The following is a 13,517-nucleotide window of genomic DNA, read 5'->3' on the forward strand; positions in this document are numbered from 1 at the left end:
CCAAGTGGAAGTATCCAGCAGATGAGAAGGAACAAGCAAAGTAGCTTCTTTTAGGATAACCAATTTCCCAGTAGTTTTACTTGAATAAATCTCTGGTGAAATCTACAACTATGGCCTTCTTCTAGACCTGGTCAGATTTATCTGAAACCAAGACTGAAAAATCCTATATTGTCAAGTTGAGATCCTGGCTACAAATATGATGGGGTGTTATTTTGTTTAGTCTGGTTCAGCAAAGTTAACTGCTTTCTGCATTAAACTAAATTCTGTGCAGGATTTGTACCAGTCTAAGATGGACCATATTAGATCAGAAAAGCCTGGGTGTGGTGAATGCCCAAACTATAGTCTCAACATGAAATGCCCTCTTCGTCTGATGATACTGGTGTTTAGCATCATAATTCCTATCTCTTTGCCTTTCTTAGTATTCCTCTTTGTTTGATGCACTTAGCTCTTAGAGTTTATTGCTGGACTATTGATTTGTGACATGGATTATGAAATTTAACATAACAGGAAGTTCTCTGAGTACATGGAATGGCAAGAAAAACATCAGATCGTACTTACAAAGCCAGAGAGAACCTGTGGGAAAAGGGATGGACTATAGCTTAAATCAGGTACTTCAAATAGGTTAAAGGTTAACAGGAAGACAAATAACTCCACATAGTCATTCAGTCAATGATGGACCACATAAAAGACTGTGGTCTCATTTGATTATAATGGAACTGCAAAATTTCTGTTTTGCAGTGACATCATAATGCTATAGCACAACGCATTACTCACATGTTTGTGGTGACGGTGGTGTAAACAAACCTACTGGGCTGCCAGTCCTATAAAAGTATTGCACATACAATTACGTACAGTATATAATACTTGATAACAAAGGACTATGTTTTCTGTTTTATGTACTTACTATACTTTTTATCATTATTTTGGAGTGTACTCCTACTTATTAAAAAAAAAGTTAGCTATAAAACAGCCTCAGGCAGGTCCTTCAGAAGATATTCCAGAAGAAGGCATTGTTATCATAGGAGATGAGAGCTCCATGCATGTTACTGCCCCTGAAGACCTTCCAGTGTGACAAGGTGTGGAGGTGGAAGACGGTGATATTGATGATCCTGACTCTGTGTAGACCTGGGCTGATATATGTGCTTATGTCTTAGTTTATAACAACAAAAAAAAATTAAAATAGAAAAAACTTATAGAGTAAGGATATAAAGAAAGAAAATATTTTAATGCAGTTGTGCAATGTGTATTAAGAGTTGAAAAGTTAGGCAGAGCATGGTCATCCTAGCACTCTTGGAGGCCAAGGCATGAGGATTGCTTCAGCTCAGGAGTTCGAGACCACCTGAGCAAGAGCGAGGCCCATCTCTACTATAAATAGAAAGAAATTAGCCAAACAACTAAAAATAGAAAAAATTAGCCAGGCACAATGGTACGTGTGCCTGTAATCCCAGCTACTCAGAGGCTGAGGCAGAAGGATCTCTTGAGCCCAGGAGTTTGAGGTTGCTGTGAGCTAGGCTGACGCCATGGCACTCTAGCCTGGGCAACAGAATGAGACTCTATCTCAAACAAACAAACAAACAAACAAACAAACAAACGAGTTGAAAATTAAAAAAAAAAAAAACTAAAAGTGTATAAAGTTAAAAAGTTATAGTTATCTAAGGTTAATTTAGTAAAGAAAAATATTTTTACCAATTTAACATAACCTAAATGTACAGTGTTTATAGAGTCTAGTTAGTGTATAGTAATCTCCTAGGTCTTCACATTCACTGACTACCCACTCACTGACTCACCCAGAACAACTTCCAGTCCTGCAAATTCTATTTATGGTTAGTTCCCTATGCAGGTATACCATGTTGTATCTTTTACATCAGATTTTTACTGTACCTTTTCTATGTGTCGACATGGTTAGGTATACAAATACTTCCCATCATGCTACAGTTGCCTACAGTATTCAGTTCAGTAGCATGCTGTACAGGTTTGTAGCCTCAGAGCAGTAGGCTATACCATATAGCCTAGATGTGTAGTAGGCTATACCATCTAGGTTTGTGCTGTGATGTTCACACAATGATGAGATCACCTAAGGATGATGTATCCCTGTCATTAAGTGAGGTATGACTGTACGAGTTTGAGATAAGAACCATACTTCAGTGTGGGTGTTTAAATTACCACTTCAAACGAGAAATTCTTCCCTAAAACCTCTAAGGCAACTTTATTTGTCCTTCCTAAAATATACATTACCTGCCAAGCTATTGAGGCCCATTTGAAAATATACAGCATTACCTATGCACGTTGTTAAACATAGTGTTCTGGTGACATTTAGCAATGTTCAGTAATTGGCTTAATGAACAGGTGTACAAGTATATTAGTTATGCAGATGTTAATTTGCAGTAACATGTGCTTCCTGATTTGGGGGGGTTCTTGTATAAACTACAACCAGTAAGATTTGTTCCTTAATTAGGAAATCGTTACAAAGTATGTGTGTGTTATCCCCACCATTAGAACCATTAGTCTTGTTTAATGTGCTCTGAACTTCAGGAACACTCCTGGTAATGCCATTCCTATCGCTTCAGGTACTACACAGGTGTCAGAATGAAATCTCCCTTTCTGTGGGATGCCTTAGTTAGTGTGCAGCTGTAGGCAACATAGAAAAGGGAAGCTGCACAGCTGTAATATGTAGCATGTAATCTGAGACCGAAATGCAATCTCTTACTGAATATTGCATCAGCCTTCCCTCTCAAGGTCTGGTAAACAAATGTGTTATTTCTCACAAAATAGACTCAGTAATAATTAGACACAAAATTGTGGTTGCTTACCAAACTGACTAATCTTTCCCTGCATTTTTTATTGTTCTCTTTTATATTGTTTGTGATTCCTGTCTACACTTGGTCTTTGGGATTTCCTAGGCTAACAATGTATAAACTATAAAAATTGGTGGGAATATTTACTTAATTTAGTTATATAATTTTTGTTTTTATTTTGAAAAAAGCGGGAAATTGTGCTAATATATAGGACATCCAAAAAGTCTCCATACAAAGGAAAATATTTGTAATGAATATTTTGTAAATAAAGGCAAATTTAGCCACAATTTCCCATTTTCCCTATGTATGGTGACTTTTGGGATACCCTGTAGTAAACACCTATCTACCAGTCACCCAGAATGAACAGATGTTAACATTTAGTTATATCTACTACAGATATTTGCTTTTAAAGAAATAGAACATTAGAGGTAAAATGGAAGTTTCCAAGGTTCTGCCTATTCCAGCTTCATTTTCCTCATCTAAGGCAACCAGTTATTAATCTGCTGAGTATCTAGTCCATGTTACTATAATTTTCCTACATATATACTCATTTATAAATAATACACAAGATTAGTCTGTTTTATTTTTAACTTAGATGAATGACATTATATTATTTTTCCACTCAGCATTGTATTTGGGATGTATCCTTGTTCAAGTATATAGCTGTGGCATAGTTACTGTAATGCCATGTGGCATTCCATTATATTAATATTTATTTAATTTATCCATTCTGTAACCCCAGGCATGTGGGTTGTATCTAATTTTTGTACTGTAATAAACACTACTGCAGTGAACATTTTTGTCTCCTGAACTTTTTGACCTACAAGTAGAAGTGTTTGTTTGTATTTATGATAAGCATACTTTCATATATATTAGATATTAATAAATGTTTAAGTTTATTGCCTAATTTTTACTGCCACCATTGGCATAATTCTATTTTCTCTGCATTCTCATCAATACTTGGTGTTATGAGACTTGTTAAAATTTTCTATTTGATGGCTTGAAATGGTATTTCCTTGGTTATTTTGATTTGCATTTCCCTGATTACTGTTGAGCTTGAGCATCTTTTCATTACTAGCAATATGAGCTTATGCAGATGATTCAATTTTTCTGTTCCTTTTTTTCTGCATTTGTAAAATGGCAGTGGTAGTACCTATCAGATAAGCTGATACACACATTAAATTAGTGCCAGTTATAAAGCAGATATTTAATAAAAGTTGATTTTGTTGGTGGTTGTGACGACTGTGGTGGTGGTTACTATTAGCACTACAACTATTATTTTTGTTTTTTATACTCTCCCGTGTTATGTGTTGGATATATCTCTATCTATTCATCTATCTGTATCTAATCTCCTTTGCTGATTTTTCAATCAGCTTTATATGATATTTCCAGAAATGCAAGGATAAAGATGATTCAAAATAGAGAATGGAAAATAACAAATAAAAAAATCATTACCGCTATCATACACATAAATCATAGATTTTCCCTACCATTGTCATTCTTGTACTCATTTTAACATTATCAAATTATTAATTTAAATAAAAAGTCATACCTTTTTCTATTAATACATTGAAAATTATTTCCATGTAGCTGGAATCACTTTTGGATTTATCCACATGGATAAAATATGTATTTAAGTGGATCACAATTCTTGTAATTGTATGATATATCTAAAAGGACAGTGGGCATTTGTTAAATATACTTATATGTATGCATGAAGTTATATAAATTTTTAATGTGTTTTTTAACACTACTATTATTGAGTTTATTTACCTTGGCTTTTTATGTAGTACACTTAATAGGAAGTGTCATGCTTTTACTTCTCCACATATCCCTTATTTTTTTTTATTTTTTTAAGACAGAGTCTCGCTTTGTTGCCCAGGCTAGAGTGAGTGCCATGGTGTCAGCCTAGCTCACAGCAACCTCAAACTCCTGGGCTCAAGCAATCCTGCTGCCTCAGCCTCCTGAGTAGCTGGGACTACAGGCATGCGCCACCATGCCCGGCTAATTTTTTCTCTATATATTAGTTGACCAATTAATTTCTTTCTATTTATAGTAGAGACGGGGTCTCACTCTTGCTCAGGCTGGTTTTGAACTCCTGCCCTCGAGCAATCCGCCCGCCTCAGCCTCCCAGAGTGCTAGGATTACAGGCGTGAGCCACTGCCCCGGCCTCATATATCCCTTATAATATTATGCAATGCACCAGTTGATGCTGATTCAAAAATATAATATTCCCTAATATATAGAACTATGCTTTATAATTGCAAAAAGATTATTGAATGACATGCATGTGTTCATCCATGCTATTTTATTATGGATAAAGGAAATTATAAATGTTAGATAATTTGGGGGGATACTTCTATATGGTTTACATGTGACCATGAGCTATAAGAAGATATTTAAGTCTTCTGTATCACTATATGCTCAAGCAAGGCTAACACATAATAGGTGTTCAACAAATACTTGCTGGATGAATGAATGAATCAATCAATACTGTTGATTCTGTCTTTAGGAATTAATCTTTCTCACTGGAATTCTGAGATGCATAAAGCAGTTATACAAATTTTATTATGATTTATGGTTAGTTATCATTATGTAAATCATCCATGTTACCCATTTAAAATATCTTAACATTTGCTACAAATGATAAACATCTTGTCACATATTCTATATATCCACTGGGATAGCAGAAATTAATAGGGGATTCCTAAACATTGCCCAAATTAGATTGGGGAAAGGATATAACTATGTTTACTTTATTTATGCTGATAAGCATCCCTCAGTTGTAAAGGAATAAATTTATACTACAATTGCTTATAAAAATCCATGTATTAAAGGAAATGTAAGAATACTCAGTGGGCATTTTATCTTAGATAATGAGTACCTTGATGTTAACATGTCTTTAATAATAATACAAATGTCTTTATTATTAGCATCATTATCTTCCTACAAACAGTATTTTATAATGTTTCATTATTATCTGTCGATTAGTGGTGCCAATTTAAGCACTCAAATTAATGTAATCCATTGAATTCAAACCCAATTGGAATATAATTTTTCATTTGCACAGGAGAGATAACATTTGACTGGAGGCCTATTTATAAACCTGAGGACCATAAGACTATTGATGACAAAATCAATTCTTGTAGTTTTTATACTGAAACTTATATAAACTTATCAGTCCCATCCAAATAATTTCATATAATTATAGAATTGCTATAATTTAGTTACTTTAAGTTTATAAGCATTAGAAACATATGTAGCATAAAAGTATCCTAGGAGTAGTGACATTTTGAGGTCACTATGAAAGCAGGTAGTTTTTAACATACGAAATCTTCAAGACAGTAGGGATGTTTGAAGTCTCTTTGCTATTCTTTGAATTCTCTATTTATCTAAGCCTGTGGTTGTGATCCCTAAGGAATGCTTTTAAAAACAAGAAGAACAAAGGCAATAATGGCTACTGGTTGATAGCTGCTCATCGTGGTAAAAATATGATTATGTTTGAAAGTCTGTCTATTTAAGGAACTATTTTATATTTGTTTTACTCCAGTGATTCTAAAAGCAGCAGGGCCCACTCATGGAATTCTTATCATTTTTTGAATCCAGGATTTATGTCAAGTTGTATAGCACAAAGAAAATATATAAGGATTCAAAAATAAAATTGTGAACTATAGATATTTAGATTAGAGACATCTAATCTTAATTTTAAACAATTTGTTTATTTGAAAAGGGGGGAAGTTAGACTATATGGTAATGAAAAATGCAAAAAATGAAGTCCTACAAAATGAGCATTATCTATGTATAGTCAGGATCCTGTTAGTTTTCAGAAGAATCTTTATATATTCTTCATTCTATAGCATTTTCATCTTGTATGTACTTGTTTAATCAGTCTCCCATAGTGGAGTTTAAGGCATAGACAGGGAATGACTGTTGGACTGTCATTTCTTTGTATATAGCTGTCTTAAGCTGGGAGTGGCTTGGAAATAAAAGTGTTGATTATTGCATAGGAAAGACACTGTGCTCTTAGAAAGAGAAAGTATTCCTATGAGGAATGTTTGTGATTATTTTTAAAATATATATATTAAAAGTCATATTTCTTCTAGTAGCGACAACGACTATTGTGTTGAGTCAACATGGCAAACTACTTGCCTTCTCTCATAAGCTCATAATTTTCACTAGTAATTATTATCAGTCTTCTTAGACCGTACATCACTTTAGATTGGTCAGTCTCGTGAAACTTAGGACTGCTAGGACTTTAGTTATTCAGGTAATTTATTTTATCTGTTACTTCTGTAGTAAGCTCATTTATTTTTTCTATATTTTATACCATTAAAACAAAGGGGATCTTAATGGAATTGCAATATTTTGATGAATTCTATAGCACATGGCAGATTTCCAAGATGCTAACATCCATGAATACATTTCCTTAGCAAAAATGTACTGTGGTTGTGTGTTGCTTTTCCTCTAAAAAAGAAAGTAATAACTCATTTGTGATCTCCTTAACAAACATTAGATACATTAAAATAATATATATCATTATTGCCTCAAAATTAAGCTATATGTTTAACAGTGATAAAGAAAAAGCATGATTACAGCCACATGAATCTGCGGTGAATTTAGCAGCATGAATTTGGGGGCAAGAGCCTAACAGTGTATTTGATTAAAAAAAAAAAAACGCCTTTACTTTTCTCATATTTTTTGATGGTGCCATTACCTATAACTCTATTTTTATATTGGAAGAGGTAAACTAATAATAGTTGAGTATAATGGTAGCTGTAGAATTTCTATCTAGGAGGGGTTTTGGGATTTGACTTCAAACTTCATTTTTATAGCAAACTGCCACATTTTTTTTCCGGGGGGGGGGGCTTATTTTTAGGTGGGCCGATGGAGATTATTTGGGGCTGAAGCCACTCTTTAGCACTGCTGCTCTTTACGGTTCCAGTCCTTTTAACTGTTTCAAATTATAGGGTTACTTTCTGAAGAAAGTAAAAGTAAATCTTCTGTTCTAAGAAAGCAAATAGTATCTTAAAAATGGTGAAGGGGACACAGCTAACTTACTCAAAAGACCACGTCTTTGAGTTCTTTAATTATGTGTATGCAAATGGGTGCTACTGTTGTACAACTTGCAAATGGTTCATTCATACATAGTCTTGAAAACAGTTTCAGCAGGAATTTTTATATGGCAATGTGTTTAGCAGTTAAAGTTACCCTAGATGTTTTCAAGCAATTTCAGTGAATTAAAGGAATGTACCGATTTAGCATATTTTAAGGGAAATGTGTCTTCCTTTTCCCCCAATTAGTCCAAATTAGTGAGATTTTACTATTTAGTTCCAGTGCTGCTGTAGGTACCTGGTAAAGGAGTAATTAATGTTGCACATTAGGTAAGAAGGAGCAATTGATTTTTGGTTCTATTTGGCTTATCTTTTCTGCTTAAGTGCTGATATTTAATTTGTAGGGAAACCTCTAAACAGGTCTGCATTTTTATGTTTATCCTCTTCCTTGAACTAATGAAATAAACACATTTATTGATTTCAGAATGAGCTTTATTAATGTAGTTAATATGCCTTACTAATGTTATTCCGTGTACTTGGATTAGTACCATTATTGTTTATGAATCAACATTTTTTTTTCAGTTCAAAAGAATGCAGAAGCTTCAGAAGAAAAGAAGATTCTGCCCACAAAGAAAAAAGTGAAAGAATTGAGAGTTTTGGATCCCAAAACAGCCCAGAATCTGTGTATGTAATATTTTCTACATGGAGGATGGTGGTGGTGGTGGTGGGATACTGAATGTATTCAAACAAATTGTAACTTTTTAAACAGATATATTTAGCATTAATTAGAAACAATATTTTGTGTAAGCACGATTTGAGTGAGGCTCTGTCTCAAGAAAAAAAAAAGTAGGCCTTTAAGGTTTACTTTGACATATTCTCTGTTGAATTCAGAATTTTTTTGTCACTACAGTAGACTATTCAGATTTTGAGGATACTAAAAACACTACGCATGAGAAATTTCAACACATCAACTATTTCTAATTGTATAAAAAGATACCATGGGAGTTATTTTGTTAAGGAATGTGGTATAGGGAATCAGATTAAAATAAACAACTCATCATTCTTTGTGTCAGTAGGAATATTGCTGTCTTCTAATAAAGCAGTCTTCTAATAGCTGTTGTAAATGTATAGATTGCTTACCTGATAGCACATTTTCTTTATAAAGTTGATATTCAGTACGTTTTTTTCAAAACACAGTATGATTTTAATTCCTGGTTGATATCTGTCAACATTATTTATTTAGATTGTGGAGCTCCCATTTGATCTTTATGTAATTATTTGCCTAGACAGTGAGGATTATTTTTTCTTTTGGCACCAGTGAAGGCATATAGACCTTTTCTTGAAATAAATTCTTAGAAGTATATTCAGATTCTGATGATAAGAACAGAACACATCTGTATACTTTAAAAAGAATGTTTAATGGAGATTACAGTGGAACATGTTATTAAAAAGTACCTTCTGAGTAATTATGAGCTATTCTAGGTATAATTTGTTTAATTATTCCAATATTAAATAATATGTATGCAATTAAGAAAATGTTGACAGGAGAAATTGTGATTCAATATATAAAACAACTAATAGTATACCACAGGAATTTCAGCAGAAATGTAGAACACATTAATGATTTAGGCACTTTAATTTATTTCTTATGTGGGAGGATTTCAAAGTAGACTATGATTTTAAAATTTATTTACTTTATTGTCATTCCTTAGAAATACTGTATTCAATGTATCTGATACACTAAATTCTACTTGAATTAAAAGGCCAACTGGAAATAAAATCTCTAAGTATTCATGGATCATTTTTTATCAGCCCTATATAAAATGTATAAGCGTATAGTCAAAATTACTATTAGTAGTTGTTTTCTTTGTATTAATGTGTAAATATGCACAAGCTGTAAACGCAAAAGCCTGAAATAGTAGGCCACTTTACCTAGATGGGTAGAGTAGTCCATCAAATGGAACAATTTTTGTTTGTTTATAATTTTATAAATTAGTATTAGTGACAGAAATTTTATATTTTGAGTCTATGAAATAGGAATCAGGTATTTATTAGGACTTTAAATTTTTCATACTGTTCTATTTTTAATAAAATCAAATTTTATTTTAGCTATTTTTCTGGGATCATATCGCATGCCATATGAAGATATAAAAAACATTATTCTGGAAGTTAATGAAGATATGCTGAGTGAGGCCTTAATTCAGGTAACTTGGATAGTTTCCTTTTTAAATTGATTTTCACAAGTATTTTCAAATTACTATCTTCTCAATGGAGTTTTGAGAAAATGCTCTTTTATGTCTGGATAATAGAATCAGAAGTATCTAACTGTGTTGACAGTAAGAGGACTCAACATGGAAGATCTAGGTTCTAATTTTGTTTCTGCCATTTATTATCCCTCTATCCCTTAAATATAAGCATATGCATTTGTAGACATATCATTCTCTGTCATTTACTATATATAAAATTACATGTATTTCATCATCACAATGGCTCCATTAAGTAGCTATTGTTATTACCATTTTATGGGTAAAAAAGCTGAGGGGTGAAGAGGTTAAATAGCTTGCTCAAGATCAATGGGTAATTGTTAAGTTGGTATTTAACCTAATTTAACAATGAGTACTTGTTGTGTTGGGGATTGTGTCCAGCACTTTATGTATTTATTATTTTATTGAATCCTACTATAATCCTATGAGATAAATACTATTATCATCATTTTACAAATAAGGAAACCGAGGTTTACAGAGATTGTCGAAAGTCATATAGCTTGTATGTGGTGGAATAGCAGAGCTAGGATTCACAACGAGGTCTGTCTTAACTCTAAAGCCATTATTTTATTCTGCCTCCATTGGCAATCCATTTAAGCTTTCTAAACCTCTATTTCCTCAACTGAAATTACAGTGTCATAGTGAGGATTAAACAAAATTAAGTGCTTTGTATAATGTACCACTGTACAGATCTAACATGTTATTTGAATTCTTGGTATGTCTGACCCTGTCTGGTTAAATATTTAAAAAGAAGACCTGCAAAGATATTTTGGGTAAGGGTATGGTGACTGTAGTATTTTTGTGTTGGTTTTTTGTTGTCTTTTGTTTTTGAGCCGTGCCATTTGTTTTGATTTCTAAGAAGACATTGAGTAGTTTATGCTGTAACTTTAACAATTTGACCATATCACCCTCAGACTCTCTCTAAATCTCAGAGAACCTTTGTTTACAATTTCTACAAGTCATATTCCTATGGAAGCTCCTCTATTTTGCATTATAGGCTTGCATCCCAGTTTATCGTTTGTGTATGTTTTAGATCTAGATATGATTACTTTTTGTAGGGCTAAAGTTTAATGAGTTTATATAGGCTCTTCATCATGATGACATGATTGTATCAATAAGTTACACATTGATAAGAAATCTCCTTGTTGAAAAGTTTTAGGAAAAAAAAACCTTCTCTGTGCAACAAGCAAGTCCATAGTTCTCTGAGTTAAATTGGGGAGCTGATCACATTTGTCCTGCCCTTTTTAGTCCCATAATTTTTTTTTATACAATAATCAGAATGAGCAAGGCATGAAGCCTAAATGTAATTTAGTTCTCCTTCATTTTTTTCAGTTGTAGGGTTTATTTTTAAAATACAATAAGGCAAATAAACTTGTGATTCCCACTCAATAATTGAGCTTTCTAATCTTTTGTGTATAATCAAATTATAGTAAAATAGAACCATATTTTGAAGAGTTAATCGATATGGGCATTACTTTACCCATTAAAATGGTGTAGCTTTTCTTTCACATGTCTTGGTAAATAAAAAAGAATAGAAATATGCAGAATGGCACTGGTATTTACTTGCCAGTAATATTAAAAATCTTTATTATTTTTAAAGTCATATTTTCAACTCTTTGGGGAATGTGGGACGGAAACAGATTCTCACTTATGAATGTCCCTTGTGTGGAACAAGCTTTAAAATGTTCATAGAGAAATTTATTTATATTTAGAAATGGGATTTTTCTTTTGTTTCAATATGCTGGGTAGCAAAAACAATATATGTTTCTCTCTTTAAATTGGTTAAGTCTAGTCCAGTTTGGGAGGAATGAATTGCTTACAATTTGCAGATGCCAGTAAATTATGTCTAAATTCTTGAACTTGCTGGTTTTATCTGATCCACTCTGCAGTCAAAACTGCTTTTAAAATCGCATCATTATGCAGGATTTGGATTGTACTCTGGGAAGGTGAAGAAAGGAGAATCCCAAAGTGTAGATCCCACAGAGCTTCTATACGTTTTCTATTTGCCGTGTATGGGTTGACCTGGACTTGTCTCATCTCTTCAATTTTCTAAACCTCCACTCCCTTCCTAAGCCTTTATCTCTTTTCACCTGTTTGTGCTTTTTATCCCTTTCCTCCTCTACTCCACCAATTTCATGACTTCTGTTTGTTTCATGCTTTCTATTTGCTGAAGACTCTCATTTTTAAAGCCAACTGGGTTTCCTTCTCAGTGCCAGAGACTCTAAAATTTCTTCTCATTCCTTATCCTGCTTGATAAGCTCATTTTCTTAGTTCTGCATGTGGGAAGAAAACATGTAATATAATATGCATAATTGGGATCATGCTACCTGGATATAAGGCATAAATAATGAGTAACTAACCTGACTTATTAAGATTATTAGAAATTATTATTGCTAGGCCAGCGCGGTGGCTCATGCCTGTAATCCTAGCACTTTGGGAGGTCGAGGTGGGAGGATCGCTTGAGACCAGGAGTTCAGAGACCAGCCTGCACAATAGAGAGATGCTGTCTCTAAACTTAAAAATTAGCCAGGCATGATGGCATGCGCCTGTAGTCTGAGGTACTCGGGAGGCTGAGGCAAGAGGATCACTTGAGCCCAGGAATTTGAGGTTGCAGTGATGTCACTACACTATATCCCAGGTAACAGAGTGAGATCTTTTCTCAAAAAAAAAAAAAAAAAGATTATTATTGCTTTTTTTCTAGACAGATCTAGTGTCTGAGTATCTTTTGTTAAGGAGGATACACTTGGTTTGAAACAATAGTATGGTTTTCCAAAAGGAGACTGCTTCTCTTAGGCAGGAAAAAAAGACTAGAATCACCAGCACCTTTTCTTCCTCCCATCCCAGAAACATTTGCTTCAGTGATTCACAAGTAACATCAATTTGCCATTCATATGAGCTGTTTACCATTTGTGTCTAATTACCATGTAGCACATCGATAATGCATAGCATTAAATATGTATCATCAGATTAACTTTGTTGTAAGTTCTATTTGATTACAGTGCTAAACTCCATCCATGCATAATCATAGTTTGTTGCTCATGTAGCATGGTTGTCTCCTCATAACAAGAAAAACAACAAAAAACAATTAAGGATACATCACTTCCCAAAGACTTGAATTAACACCAGTATTATCTCTTCTAGTATGGGTCAATAGGCTCTTTCCTGCCAGACAACTAATAGAATTTAGCTATTTGGCAGGATAATTATCTTGCTAGAAAAAAAAAATTAATCAGCAAGATCAACCTCAAATTTTAAGGTTATTAATAAAAATACTAATTTCTCCCTTTATTTCAAAATATCTAACTTTAAAGTAGAAACTGAGTTCACTATGTGGGAGAAATTGAAATGTCATAAAATAGAAATGTTGAAAAGTATACCTTATCCTGATGTTGTTGCACAGCTTTTCA

At 33.4% G+C, this 13,517-nt stretch overlaps 1 protein-coding gene across 3 annotated transcripts in view; it reads left to right on the top strand.

The window, feature by feature from the left end:
* DIAPH2 (diaphanous related formin 2) overlaps nt 1-13,517 on the top strand; it is an 824,298-nt gene that overhangs the window by 334,664 nt on the left and 476,117 nt on the right. For all 3 annotated transcript variants that reach the window (XM_075999380.1, XM_075999381.1, XM_020285092.2), the window contains 2 exons: nt 8,429-8,530; nt 9,956-10,050. In XM_075999380.1, coding sequence (XP_075855495.1) covers nt 8,429-8,530; nt 9,956-10,050 — 197 coding nt within the window. The remainder of the gene's footprint in view (nt 1-8,428; nt 8,531-9,955; nt 10,051-13,517) is intronic.

The sequence above is a fragment of the Microcebus murinus genome, chromosome X (assembly GCF_040939455.1).
Source record: "Microcebus murinus isolate Inina chromosome X, M.murinus_Inina_mat1.0, whole genome shotgun sequence".
Taxonomy (NCBI): domain Eukaryota; kingdom Metazoa; phylum Chordata; class Mammalia; order Primates; family Cheirogaleidae; genus Microcebus; species Microcebus murinus.